Source organism: Eleutherodactylus coqui, chromosome 4 (assembly GCF_035609145.1).
Source record: "Eleutherodactylus coqui strain aEleCoq1 chromosome 4, aEleCoq1.hap1, whole genome shotgun sequence".
NCBI classification, from domain to species: domain Eukaryota; kingdom Metazoa; phylum Chordata; class Amphibia; order Anura; family Eleutherodactylidae; genus Eleutherodactylus; species Eleutherodactylus coqui.
In genome coordinates this window covers 249,746,985-249,761,011 of record NC_089840.1, presented here as the reverse complement: position 1 = coordinate 249,761,011, position 14,027 = coordinate 249,746,985, and the positions used below count along the sequence as shown (strand labels likewise).

Genomic DNA, 14,027 nt, shown 5'->3' with positions numbered 1-14,027 from the left:
CTGGGGATTAAAGCCCACTAAATAAGGACGTAAAAAGTCTAGTAACTAAGGGGTTCAAGAAAAAACAATCCGTACAAATTAAAACTGTTTTATATTTGAGCAAAGGCTTTTTTCGTCATTTCTCATATAAGCAATTATCTATAATGTATTCTTCACTATATTCAACTACATGAGGTTGTTATGTAATAAATGAGGTTATGTAATAAATGATGTAATGTAGGAAATTTCCAGCTGGAGGAGCTGTCTGTAAATAGTTGACTTCTGGCTGGTAGGGAAGTGGACTGCCATAGACACTCGGAAGCTGCTTGCCTGCAGTCTATTTCTATTTGGTACGTCAGGCTGCTTATACAATATACATGGAGCTGCTAAAGTGTGTACACTGTGTACATGCTATATATATGTGATCTCTGCCTCTACAGGGATTTCCAGTGACAGACAGTCTGCAGCAATGAGCCGATCACAGAGGAGTTTGGCCAAAGGTAAGTGTCAGATTGTAGAGGAACATGTTACATCTTTCACACTAATAAACTAGCGAACTCTGGTGGAACACGGAGACAGCTGACATAACGAACAGTCTGGCGACCAAAACGTGCACCATACATAGCTGCACACATAACCGGTGGAATTTCTAAAGAATGTATGAGGTATTAATTTGTGGATTGATCAAGTCACTTAATCAAGCCCACTTCAAGGGTCCTCATCTCCCCAGGAAACCTGTCTGCAAGCAGGGCAATCATCCCGATAGGGACGGCCCCGTGCTGGAGCCTAAGGACCTTAGTAAGGACCTAACTCACCCAGAGATGGCACATGATCCAAGCAGCACAGGACACAGTTCACACTAACCCAGCATGGGGACGCATACACAATGGAACAGGACTGTTCACACCACATATCTGACAACCAGCTCAGACGCTTACACCCACAGCACAACAAGCATGAATGCAAACACAAGGGGGAATAAGGCACATAGGCTCCCCCAGCCAGAGGGCCGATATTTATATTAGACCAGTGATGATTTGCTAGCTGGAGAACACCGCACCAAGCCAGCACAATCATGCCACACCTGTGGAAATGTGCTCCTGGAAACCCTTAGTACTACAGGTCCCAGAAGCACAACCTAACAGAACGTGTTGCTCTCATTCTATAATGGTTTACAGGGTTAATGGGCACATATTCCTTTTTTTAATAGACCTTTCCTGTGACACTGCTCAGATCTGGACGGCCATTTTAGTGGGGGCTGCCAAAATTTATTTATTTTTTTTAAAGTTCTTCTTTCATAAGTCCTGACTGCACAGATTGACTCTATAAACTGATATAAATGATACGCCAGAATATTGCACAATCACTGCGGCATGCTGGGTAATCAATCTCTTACGTGATAGGATGCCTGGCACTAAATAGAGGGTTTTTACAAATGATCTTCCCAATTTGAAACCCTCATAACTCACATTTAATGACCTTCAGATACAGAAATTTGATATCAAATGAAACAAAAAGTTCTCATTAATATCTCAAAACGTTTGGCTGCACATCGTCAAAAATGTTTTCCCCATCGGAGGTGATTAATGTCGCCCTCTTTTGTCACTTTGCACACCTGCAACCTGTTCCTGCCGTACACATTGTAGCATATCACGATTGACTGATGCAACGGCTCCTGTGACGCTGCAGATCATGCATGGTGGGTGGTAAGGGGGAGATGTAGACTCTAAGGCCTCATGTCCACAGGGAAAATCAGATCCGCTGCGGATTTGTAACGTGGATTTGGGCTGCGGATGCACTGTAATTGTAAGGAGAATTTATGTGTTTATAAAAGAGAAGACGATCCCAGATCTCGTGCAGAAGTCTGAGCCCAGGAGAAATTCAAATCAAACCAGCTTTTGTGGTATCAAGTGATTTTCTGCTTTATTCTGAGGTGGACAAAGCATATATACCCTAAATGACATCATAGCAAAAAGTATATACCTTCAAGATGAATGAGATTTATAATAGGCTAAAACAAAAAATGATTAACATAAGTTACACCTTCTAGGGTGTATCTATTACATACAATGAGACCATTATGAATTCAGGAGAAAGGAATGCATGTAATGCTTTACAGGCCTACCCCCTGTAGTCTATAGTTTCCTGTCTATAGATATGCATACATGGGGGGTCTAGTAGACTCATCTTTCCTGAGAAGACATGGAGGCCTAAAGAAGGGTTACATTTAACCCCTTACTCATACTAGTATCATGCTCTACAATGCAATATAGAATAATTAACTGATACATTGATCTACAATTTTCTTAACATTCCCCACTTTAGATCAATACATCAACACAGTATAATAGTAAATACACATATATAATGACTCTACCACAGACCCCCTGGCTGAGGCCCGAAGCTTTATTACCAGGACGCCTGGGTTCACACTTCAAGACTAAGTATATAATTATTTCATATAAAAGCATTACATTGATATATATATATATATATATATATATATATATATATATATAAAGTCATTCCACCAATTGTACCCACAATTAGGCCCGCCCCCAAGAGAAGCTTGGCCTTGATTTATTATGAGATTGATGTTTCTTTCTTCATATATAAATGATTGTCCATTATGATATAAAATCTTACTTATTGAAATGTCACTCAGTTATTAGAGCGATCCTCCGGTACAATCAGAACGCACTGGAATCAAAATGTCACACTTCAGAATCATCAAAGTAAAATAGCACTTTCTTCATAGAACTTTTAACCATCACTTGTCAGACAGAGGTGGTCACCTGACCCAGTAAGCCATCCTGTTCTTCGTCATCTTGTATATTTTGGAACATAGTTTTGGTGATGGAAGTGTTAATAAGGTTTTGTAATAGTCCTCAAATACACGGAATACAACAACAACCACAGAGTACTAGAATGGAGGCAAATACTGACATAGAGACTAATGTGGAGTATATGACTTGTGACCAGTGTCCAAACAAGTTTTCCAACCAGTCTGTGAATGGATTGTCTATACCAGAGTTCTCAGCTAGTTCATTTGATAATGCATTTAACCCTTCCAGTGCTCGAGTAACACTACCATCAGGTGCTGTGTTATTAGGAATGAAAGTACAACAATATCCTCCAATCATTTTACAAACTCTGCTAGTAACATATAACAAGAGCCATTCTATTTTGCCATGCAATGAGTGAGGTAGGTCCTAGTTGTTCCGCTAGGCCCTTGATTGCATCTCTTGTATAATTAACAAATCTCTGTTGGTTATAGTATGTGTAATTAATCCGGTCTACATCTTTATTCACTGTTACCCACCATACGAGAAGAGACTCAAACCCCCTGCAGCCATCCGATTTCTCGTCCCATACTCGTCCGGTACCCCCCTTGGGACCCCGATGGGTCAGAGGAACCTTTGGGAGAGGTGTTCCTAGTTCTCCAGATACGGCCCTTGCTGTTGCCCTCGGAGGTCATGAGGTATATAGGCATTATCAGTTGTACCAAGCACAATCCCGTTAGGGGCTGTACCTGCCACCTGTTCTAGGCCCGGTCACCACACAACCATCACACGTCTGTGCGTGCTCTCTGTAGCTCAGGCCATATCCCAGAGGCAGCGTGCCCTTACGGTTCTCCTCTCCGCACAGCATCCCTCAGGCAGTCTCCCGTAGTCTGCCTTGGTCCCATTACCAGGTAGCGCGAAGCAAGTATAACCCCAGGATCAGAGGCAACAGCAGGTATTTGGTCCCTGCTCACAGGTGGAAACAGCAAACTCAATGTATAACATGGATCACTTATCTGTGGGGGGTAGGTACAGTTAAGAAGCTTAATCACACATTTTACGTTCATCACAGCTTGAAGACATGTCATTAACTTTTATCTATCGTGGGGTCAAGTCTTTCTATCTCATATAATTATTAATAACATTCTCTATACACAATATTTACTGCATAACATTAAGATTCACACAACTACTACTACTCCAATCATCTGCAGTCGCTTGGTCCTCCAACCTTAACAACCCCCCCCCCCTCGGGAATTTCTCTTATCAGGGAGAGGTGATGGAGTATGATAAACAAAACTTTAGCTGTGTCTGGACTCGTACAGCTAGCTGCAGTATACTTGGGATAGTTCCCCATAATAGGAACACTCAGCTCTCACATTATCAACAACTTCATTATTATTATATCTTACATGACATTATCACATTGAAAACACCATTTAACAATCAAAATCACTGCAAACCAATCACAGAACGGACATGTACACAAATAACAGCAAGAATGGACGTTCCCTATTCACACAGGTTTATACTAAACTTCATTCCTGATCATCTTCATTACAAGTCTATTCATATCAAGCAAGCAGAGCATGGCTAGAGTCAGTCACGTACCCACTCCCCCTCTCTTTTTCTCACTGAACTCTAAAGCTGAAAGGTGGGGGTGAGGGTGAAAGAAGCATTCCCATGTAACAGACGATTTAACCATTTGTGAGCTGACCCCAGCACACAGAGCAGCACTCAGGCCATTGTCATCTTCATCTAATACTACTGTAAACCTTCATTCCTTCACTGTATGATCCCAGGACTGTCTGCATCATGTAATCATCCCTTCTGTCCTGCTGCCTACTATCCCTGGTCCTTGTCAGCAACACCGTCACCCATAGCAACCTGTCACCTCCCTACCTGACACTTATCTGAAGGAGACCTTACATATTCCTCTGCTACGACTAAATATCCCGCAGTATCATACTGACCCCATCTTATAGCGCACACCTCAGGTAGACAACATATCATCAACACACAGAGGACAGTGATGGAGGCTTCTGACTATTCCTATGCAGTTCAGAGAAGGCACTAATCACTGGTGTTGTGTACTACAAGTGCAAGCATTGGGATGCCAGGTAGAAGGTACAGCTATGGGATGTAAGGAGCCAAGATGGCGTCTGGGCGGCGGCCGAAGGTATTACAGCAGGTACTAAAATGGCCTCAGGCCATGACTAGCACTAAGATGGCCGCCAGGGACGTGGCCTGACTAGGAGTACAATCAAGCCAGGCAAGCATCTAGCCACACCTTACCCCTTTGTGTGCAATGCCAACAAGTCCCTCATCTGACACACATCTATAATAATCTTTGTATATAGCGCCAACATATCCCGCAGCGCTTACATAGACAGGGGGATACAGAAAGACAAAAGTACAAACATTACAGAACCACGGTTACATAGTAATCAGGCGATGCGAACAATAGGGGTGAGGGTCCTGCTCCAACGAGCTTACATACTACAAGTAATGGGGTGATACAGGAGGTAAAGGGCTGGAGATGTGCACGGTATGGCGGGGTGGAGATGTGCACGATATGGCGAGGTGGAGAGTGAGGGATGTTATACACATAGACAATGGTCAGACATTTAGCCGTGTGATGGCAGAATCAGTATGACTGCAGGAGCGGTTTATGATGGCTACCAGGGATTGCAGTCAGTAGGTCAGGGAGCAGATCTACCGGTATGGCGCTCGTCACTCCTTCTATAGAAGTTACACCCAGAGCTCTCCCAGCATCCCCCATGTGTAGGACGGCGCCCCCTCCTGGTCTTATACTCCCTTCTGCATTGTGTTTAGCACAAATAATACAAGACAAAAATTTTTTTTTTTTAGAGTAGTTTGTAAACCCCTAGGCTGTGAATACTTCCCATATGAGTGCCACCATCCCCCCTGTTGAGACATGACACAGGCCATGGCTCAAAACTGCTGCACATCTGAAGAACGATTTAGGTAAGATAGTTTTTTTGTTTTTTTTTCTCTACGGAGATGTACAGTCCATCTACAAAGAGTGTATTCAGCATCTACAAGAGATACATCCTGCAGATCTGGTCGGGGTAACACCTTATGTGCCATCTCTCCTAGACAGTTGTATGGAGGACCGTCTGAAGAAATAGGCAGTAAGGTAGATGGATGGAGCGTAGTACATCCCTAGGTTGTCAGGTGTGGCTGTGAGCAGTAGTGTCCTGCAGGGGGATGTCTAGAAGGACTAAGATATGAGTATAACTAATTGCGTGCGGTACTCAGTGTGTGGGGGAACAGCACTATAGTGGCAGAAGATTTGATTGCTTCAGCTGCTGCTACTACTGCTTGTATACAGGGGGGAGCGCACGGGCCACTGGATCTAGTCTGCAGAGTAGTATGCCAGCGGTCTCTGTTTCCCACCGTGTTCTTGAGTTAACACAGAGGTCATATATCCTTCCCCTGAGTCAACAGTTTGCACAAAGGGCTTGCTGTAATTTGGGAGGCCCAAGACAGATGTGCCCACCAGAGTCTGTTTTAATGTAACAAAGGCTTCTTCAGAGGACCCATCCCACTGGATCTTATCAGCTGCAGCCAGAAGTTCATCACAGATGAGTCTGGTAAGAACCGCTGTCAGAGATGCAGAATTTGGGATCCAGGAGCTGTAGAAGTTTGTCTGTTACGATCGTCTGGGCAGGCAAAGCACGGAACCCACATGATCATGACCAAAGGGGATGCACACAGGTATCACCAGGGTCACACGGAACTCACACCGGTTTCAGGCAACTGACCCTGTGCTAACGGGAGGTAGAAATGGCCCTACCTAAGCGGGGACATTGCCCTAATAAGGGCAGCCCAGCGGTCTTCGGATCTGGGCCCTAGCTGATCCTAGGAGCCACGCACCAGAACAGGATGCATTCACATGCCACATGACAGACCCAGAATACACTGCACACAACATGCAACCACTAGTAACAGATTGGAAGCTGAATATAAATATCAGGTATTAATTGACATGTTGTACAATATGTTGAAAGCTAGTAGGCCACTTCACGGCTCCTGGTTATACTGCTAGTCCCTACACTAACCAGGAGTCCAGCAGAACCGGACACCGTTCACACCGCACGCTGCAACAGGACAGGACACAGATAGCAGGTCACACAGCAAACTAACACAAAACTGACAGAATTTAAACGTACAAACGGACATGATCCAAGTCACACTGCAACCCTCACCAGACAAGCATTCATGACTGCTCGCCTGTGGGGCCATACAGACTGACCAGGGGATTGGCTAGCAGACAGCACAACACCCAGCCAGCTCAATCATTAACCCTGTGAGTGCTGTGCTGCTGGAAACACAATAGAACAACATATCTCAGCAGCACACGTAACATTGTCATTCCCAAAGAGGACATCATTTGCTCAAGGTTTTGGGACCTCCAGAATTGCTTGCCTACCTTCATCTGACAGGTTATACCCCAAATATTTAACTGTTTGCTGACAATATTGGAGTTTCTACCTGTTTACTTTATGGCCTTGCTCATAAATAAACCTCAAGAGTGCGACTGTGTCCCTCCACAATTCTCTCCACTGTCTGCTGCTGGCTACCAGCATACAGTAGTAGCTGACTACCTCTAAGAGGCTGGGACTGGGCTAAGTGTACTGACATAGCCTGGGAGACAATTGTTGGAGGTTCACAGCAGCCCTGAGGTACTCTGGTGAAGGTATACCTAATTCTATCATAATATCTCATCTCAACACATTTACTGGACATATTCAAGACTACATAATTTGACATTTCACAGGCTTATTTGTCTCTAGGTCTGTTATAACTGGTTCAGAGAGGGATTCCCTGTGGGTCCGGCCATTAACCCCTCTTACCAGGATATGACTATTACTACATTTAACATTGGCTACATATTGGGATGTATTAATGTCCTGGTGGCTCCTGAACCCACCAGGAAAGTAATCATCCACCCATTCACCTGGAGATCTATCTCAGGCAGTAGAAATTGCCATGAGATCCTCCAAGTGTTGTACATCGACCCCTCCTAGTCATTTTCCCCCAAGGTGGCTGAGAACATTGTTTCTCAGGGCACTCTCAGACAAAATCACTAGACTTTCCATAATTCCAACACACATTTAAATCCCTGAGCTGCATCCCACATCTGCTTCTCCCTCTGTCTCTACTTTCACATCCTCTTGCTATCCAATAACCTCTCTGACTTTCTTGAACCATCATATCATATTCTTCTCCCCATATAAAAAACCTCACTTTCTCACCCTTTTCTTTGTAACACTTTTCTGCATGTTTTGCATATTGCAAAACATCCTGCAAGGATCCCATCCTCAGGGTAACCATGTATCATTATATAACCTCCTATTCCCTTCTGATTATACTATAGAAGGGATCTACCATCTCCTCCTCACACATTCGCTTCATGCAATATAAGACAACAATACAAATAGTACATTATGTTAGTAGGCGGCCGCCCTCTTTATATTCTTAATTACTCTATAACATAATATCAAAGAGAAAGTAATAGAAAGATAAGAAGTAAAGTTCCTGGACACCCCTGTGTCCCATGACGTCATCTAACCACTTTTTACGTGTCGCACGGAGTTAATTCTTTCCTGTAGCCTTCTCACAATGGCTATGGTCTCACATAGACTACTGCTATTGTCCCTTGACAATCCATTCGTCTATACTTGTCTCTCATTTACAATACACATTGTAAATTCTACTAACACTAAAGTATACAGAAGAAGAAGAGAGAAGAAAAGTTTAACCATTGTTATACTTACTACACATTATCTGGGAGGCTTCTAAATTCTCCGGCTAGTTCGGAAAAACGTCACTGTTTCAGACAGGATGCCCGACTGGCCTCTAATTACGTCTAATCAAGACGGAGGTCTTTTAATGATTGGAGAGTACTTCAGACCCACCTTTTCACAGCCAGGCTATCCTTTCCCTCTGCAGTGAGTGATTCCAGCTCGAAGGACCAAAAATGTAAGGAGAATTTATGTGTTTATAAAAGAGAAGACGATCCCAGATCTCGTGCAGAAGTCTGAGCCCAGGAGAAATTCAAATCAAACCAGCTTTTGTGGTATCAAGTGATTTTCTGCTTTATTCTGAGGTGGACAAAGCATATATACCCTAAATGACATCATAGCAAAAAGTATATACCTTCAAGATGAATGAGATTTATAATAGGCTAAAACAAAAAATGATTAACATAAGTTACACCTTCTAGGGTGTATCTATTACATACAATGAGACCATTATGAATTCAGGAGAAAGGAATGCATGTAATGCTTTACAGGCCTACTCCCTGTAGTCTATAGTTTCCTGTCTATAGATATGCATACATGGGGGGTCTAGTAGACTCATCTTTCCTGAGAAGACATGGAGGCCTAAAGAAGGGTTACATTTAACCCCTTACTCATACTAGTATCATGCTCTACAATGCAATATAGAATAATTAACTGATACATTGATCTACAATTTTCTTAACAGTAATTGTCTTTTATTTTTCATGCGGGAGATCAATTGAGCTATGTGCTCTGTGAGCTCCCGCATGCGTGATCCGCACTAAAATGGAGCATGTCCATTTTTTTCATGCTCCAGAATTTTTTAAATTCACTTTTATTGGCCATCCGCGGGTATTTATGTACCCGCGGGTGGTCAATGCATTTCTATGGCGCGCGGATCTGCGTGTGGGAGATCCGCTGCAGATTTGAATTCTTATTTTCCCCGTGGACATGAGGCCTTAGGCCTCATGTCCATGGGGAAATGTTTATTTTAAATCCGCAGCGTTTTTCCTGCACGTGTATCCGCGCCCCATAGAAATGCATTGGACACCCGCAAGTAGTTAAATACCTGCGGATGTTATTTTTCCCGTCAGGCACGGATCCGCGTGCGGAAAAAAAATGGACATGCTCCATTTTCGTGCGGGTCTCCCACGGAGACGGCTCCCGCAGACTTCTATTGAAGCCTATGGAAGCCGTCCAGATTCGCAGGAGAAAATCAGAATCAACTCACCTGCTCCGGACGATGCGGATCTTCCTTCCTTCGCGGACGGATCTTCTTTCTTCGGCCCGGCGGATGTGCCAGGTGGATGTGCCAGGCGCATGCGCGCGGCACGCCGCCGGCGTGCCGAGCACATCCGCCGGGCCGAAGAAAGAAGAGCCGGCCGCGAAGGAAGGAAGATCCGCATCGTTCGGAGCAGGTGAGTTTATTCTGATTTTAGGCCTCATGTCCGCGGGGCAGGAGGGACCCGCTACGGATTCTACATGAAGAATCCGCGGCAAGCCTGATTTTCCCCGTGGACATGAGGCCTAAGGCGACTCTCTCACAGACATTTGTGAAAACACCGCATTTTAAATGCTGCGTTTTAGAAGTGATCGTTGCAATGGGTGATGTAGTGCATTAAAAAGCGCTGCGATGCACTAAAACAGAACATACAGGCTTTGATTTAGCGCATGTTAGAAACGCTGCAGTAAACCGCACGTCTGAGAAGGCCTATTGAAATCAATAGAGGATCAGTACAGTGTTTTAAGCTGTAAAAGAAACCAAGTAATCGTTGGTTTAACAGTTCGTTGAAAACAAACCAACTCGTTGAATTCAATGAACGGCTGAGCGCTGCCTCTGATTGACTAAGGAACAGGGAGGAGAGCCAGGCAGCACCTCTAGGTGAGTTATTGTTTTTTTTGTGTGTGTGTGTTTTCTACAGCTAGGGAGGATTTTCAGGGAAGGGCTTATATTTTCAGGGGTTGCCTTCATCCCATTGCTTTCAATGGGGCAGCAGTAGCGCCAGCCCCATTGAATGCAATGGGATGGCATTGTGCTCCTCTGCCACAGCTGTCACAGCTTTGGAAGAGAAGCGCATCTTCTCGCTATGTTTTCAATGGGGCTGGCACTGCTGCCGTCGGCCCCATTGACAACAAGGTGAAGCCCCTGGATGGGATAGCATCCAGGGGTTTCACATCCAAGGAATCTCCTGCTGCAGCTGTCACAGCTACAGCTAGGAATAGCGATCCGCTCCCAGCCCCATTGAAAGCAATGGGATAGCACCACGGTCCCATGCCACAGCTATGATAGCTATGGCAGGGGATTCTTTTATCCCTGCAGAGAATCCCATCATCACTGAACACTGTGACAGCAGTGATGAGGGGACTCCCTGCGGGGATTCTTTACACGCAGCACGCATGTCCTATCTTTTGCAGGTGCGAGTATTTTGCACCTGTAAAAAAACGGACATGTGAACACATCATAGGAAACCAATGGTTCTAATAGATGTGCTTTTTTTTGTGCACATAGACGCGTGAAAAAAAAGCTCGTCTGACCTCGGCCTAAAAATTAAATTTATTGTAAGAAAGCAGCACACCTCCTGTCTTCCTTGGTGTAATTTTTGTTCCAGCAGATCCTATGTGGGCCTTTTGTTTGCAATGACTAGTGATGAGCAATATTTGGAATAACACACCCTTGCACACTATTTAGAAAATTTTGGGAGGAGCCAAGTGTTCCCCAGATGTGGCTGTATTCTCATGCAATTTGACAGCATTTAGCTGCATTGAGGACCTTCTGGAGGCCAAAATAGTGAACATGAATTTTACTGCCATTGACTTTAATGAGAATCGGGATCGAGTTGTCCCAATTCAAGATTATTTTTGGAAAATTAAGTTGAAAACTCCCAACCAGATTATTACAATTATATAACTAGTTCTAAAGGCTATGTAAGATCCTCTATGCCAGGGGTGTCAAACTCATTTTTACTGAGGGCCACATCGGGCTTATGGTGACCTTCAAAGGGCCGATTGTAAAACAGTATAGTAAGGGCTTGTTCACACCAGCGTATTTGTGTACATCATATACAGTGAATAGAAGCTATTGATTCCAGTGAGTTCATTCACATGATGTATATTATCACACAGCATGACCTATTTTGTTGCGTCCTGCGCACCCCAATAGGCCATTTAAGTGAATGGGCCGCGCAAATACGTGGTGAATGCGCAGGAAATTTGTGTATTCACTGCATATTTGCGCACCATCTCAGTGGGCCCATCTGCGTTCTTTTTTGCGTGCCCAAATATGCAGGCATAAGCGATTTTCGATTGCGCAAATACGGAGCGTATTTGTGCGACCGAAATACGATTATGCCCGTGTGAACAAGCCTTAATAGTGACCCCTATAGTGGTCGCAGTAGTCATAGTGACTCTCATAGTGGCCCCAGTAAAAATATTGGCCCCCTCACAGTGGCCCCAGTAGTAACAGGGTACCCCACATTGGCCCCAGTAGTAACAGGGTATCCCACAGTGGCCCCAGTAGTAATAGCGACCCCCACAGTGGCCCCAGTAGTAATAGTAACCCCCACAGTAATATATACCCCCTCACTAGTAATAACCCCTTAGCAACATCATCCCCAGCAGCAGTAATATTAACCCCCCCAGCAGCAGTAATATTACCCCCCCAGCAGCATCAATATTAACCCCCCCCCAGCAGCAGTAATATTAACCCCCCCCAGCAGCAGTAATATTAACCCCCACCCCAGCAGCAGTAATATTAACCCTCCCCGGAGCAGTAATATTACCCCCCCAGGAGCAGTAATATTAACCCCTTCCCAGGAGCAGTAATATTAACCCCCCCCCCAGCAGCAGTAATATTAACCCCCCCAGCAGCAGTAATATTAACCCCCCCAGCAGCAGTAATATTAATTAACCCCCCCCAGCAGCAATAATATTAATTAGCCTCCCCCCAGCAGCACTAATATTAATTAACCCCCCCCCAGCAGCAGTAATATTAACCCCCCCCAGCAGCAGTAATATTAATTAACCTCCCCCCCAGCAGCAGTAATATTAATTAACCCCCCCCAGCAGCAGTAATTTTAACCCCTTCCAGCACCAATATTAACCCCCCACCCTCAACTTATACTTATCTGCAGTGTGAGCCCCCAGCACACTTCCTCCCCGAATCCTCTCCTGCGGAAGTGATGAGCAAGGGACTATGGGGAGGAGGATCCTGGCTGCACACTGACGTCAGAGTGTGTACCGGGAACAGCGGTAATAGCGCGATTACCAGCGAGGAGCTGCGGCACCCCAGCTGGCAATCACTTCAGTGGTGAGCGGCGTCAGCACGCAGCGGGCCACCTAACACAAGGCAGCGGGCCGGATTCGACACATGTGCTCTATGCTATTAGAAGAGTGACTATAATAAAGTAAACATTCAATGTAGATCTATAGAGATGAGCGAGCGCACTCGGTAAGGCGAGTTACTCGAGCGAGCCTTGCTCATCTCGAGTAACTGCCTTCTCCTCCAAGCGTGCTCAGGGGGGGGCGGGCAGCGGGGGTGAGCGGCGGGTGGCGAGGGGTAGAGGGGGGGGAGAGAGATCTCTCTCACTCTCTCCCCTGCTCCCCGCTGCCCCCCCCCCCACGAGCACGCTCAGAGGAGAAGGCAATTACTTGAGATGAGCGAGGCTCGCTCGAGTAACTCACCTTATCGAGCTTGCTCGCTCATCTCTATAGATCTATTGATTAATTCCCCAGGTCAAACCATTTACTACAAATAACTTTTCTTATTACATTTTCTAAAACTCCTATTAAATTATTCACCTGCTTTCTGCGATTGTAAGAACCTAAATGTTCTAGACTTCCACTGTAAAAAGCTAGTCTCCTGCATAGCCTGTTTGAGTTTCTTGAAAAACAGACCCAGATGTCTCTCATATTAAAGAGATTGTTTGTGAGATAATCACTTGAATCCTTTGTTGCTGGACTGATATGGAGTGATAACTAGTAGGTGGGTAGTTAAAGGCACCATCCCTTTTGTGTATGCAGATCAATGCAACATTCTCAAGTGTGCCCATGGGTTTTTCCATCTATAGATCTCAAAAATAACAATACTGGCATTTCTTTTGTGGGAATGAAAGAGAGTGACCAGTAGCATAGGAAGGGGGGTGGGGCAGGTGCGGGCTGCTCAAGGTGCTATCACTAAGGGGGGGAAACTAACACTACCGTCCGTGTGATTGGTGCAGCCAATAGTGCGAAGAAGAGGAGGAGGGAGGCAGACTCAAGGCACGGCACGAAGTGGAGAGGAGTAGGATGATGATGATCTCATGATCCTGCTGCTCCTGCCTCCTGACACTGTGTATGGCAGCCGTATCTGCGTACCCTGCTGCTATCCTCACACGGAGAAGCATTTTTTGGTGGAGATGAAAAGAAGTGACCAGTGGCATAAGAAGGGGGTTGCAGCAGGTGCGGGCCAACCCAGGTG

General features: G+C 45.1%; 1 protein-coding gene across 1 annotated transcript in view; it reads left to right on the top strand.

Annotated features, from left to right (window-relative positions):
* Positions 1 to 259: 259 nt before the first annotated feature.
* LOC136626198 (glutathione S-transferase omega-1-like) overlaps positions 260 to 14,027 on the top strand; it is a 30,881-nt gene continuing 17,113 nt past the window's right edge. The window contains exons 1-2 of the mRNA XM_066601034.1: positions 260 to 329; positions 420 to 479. Coding sequence (XP_066457131.1) covers positions 449 to 479 — 31 coding nt within the window. The 5' untranslated portion in view covers positions 260 to 329; positions 420 to 448. The remainder of the gene's footprint in view (positions 330 to 419; positions 480 to 14,027) is intronic.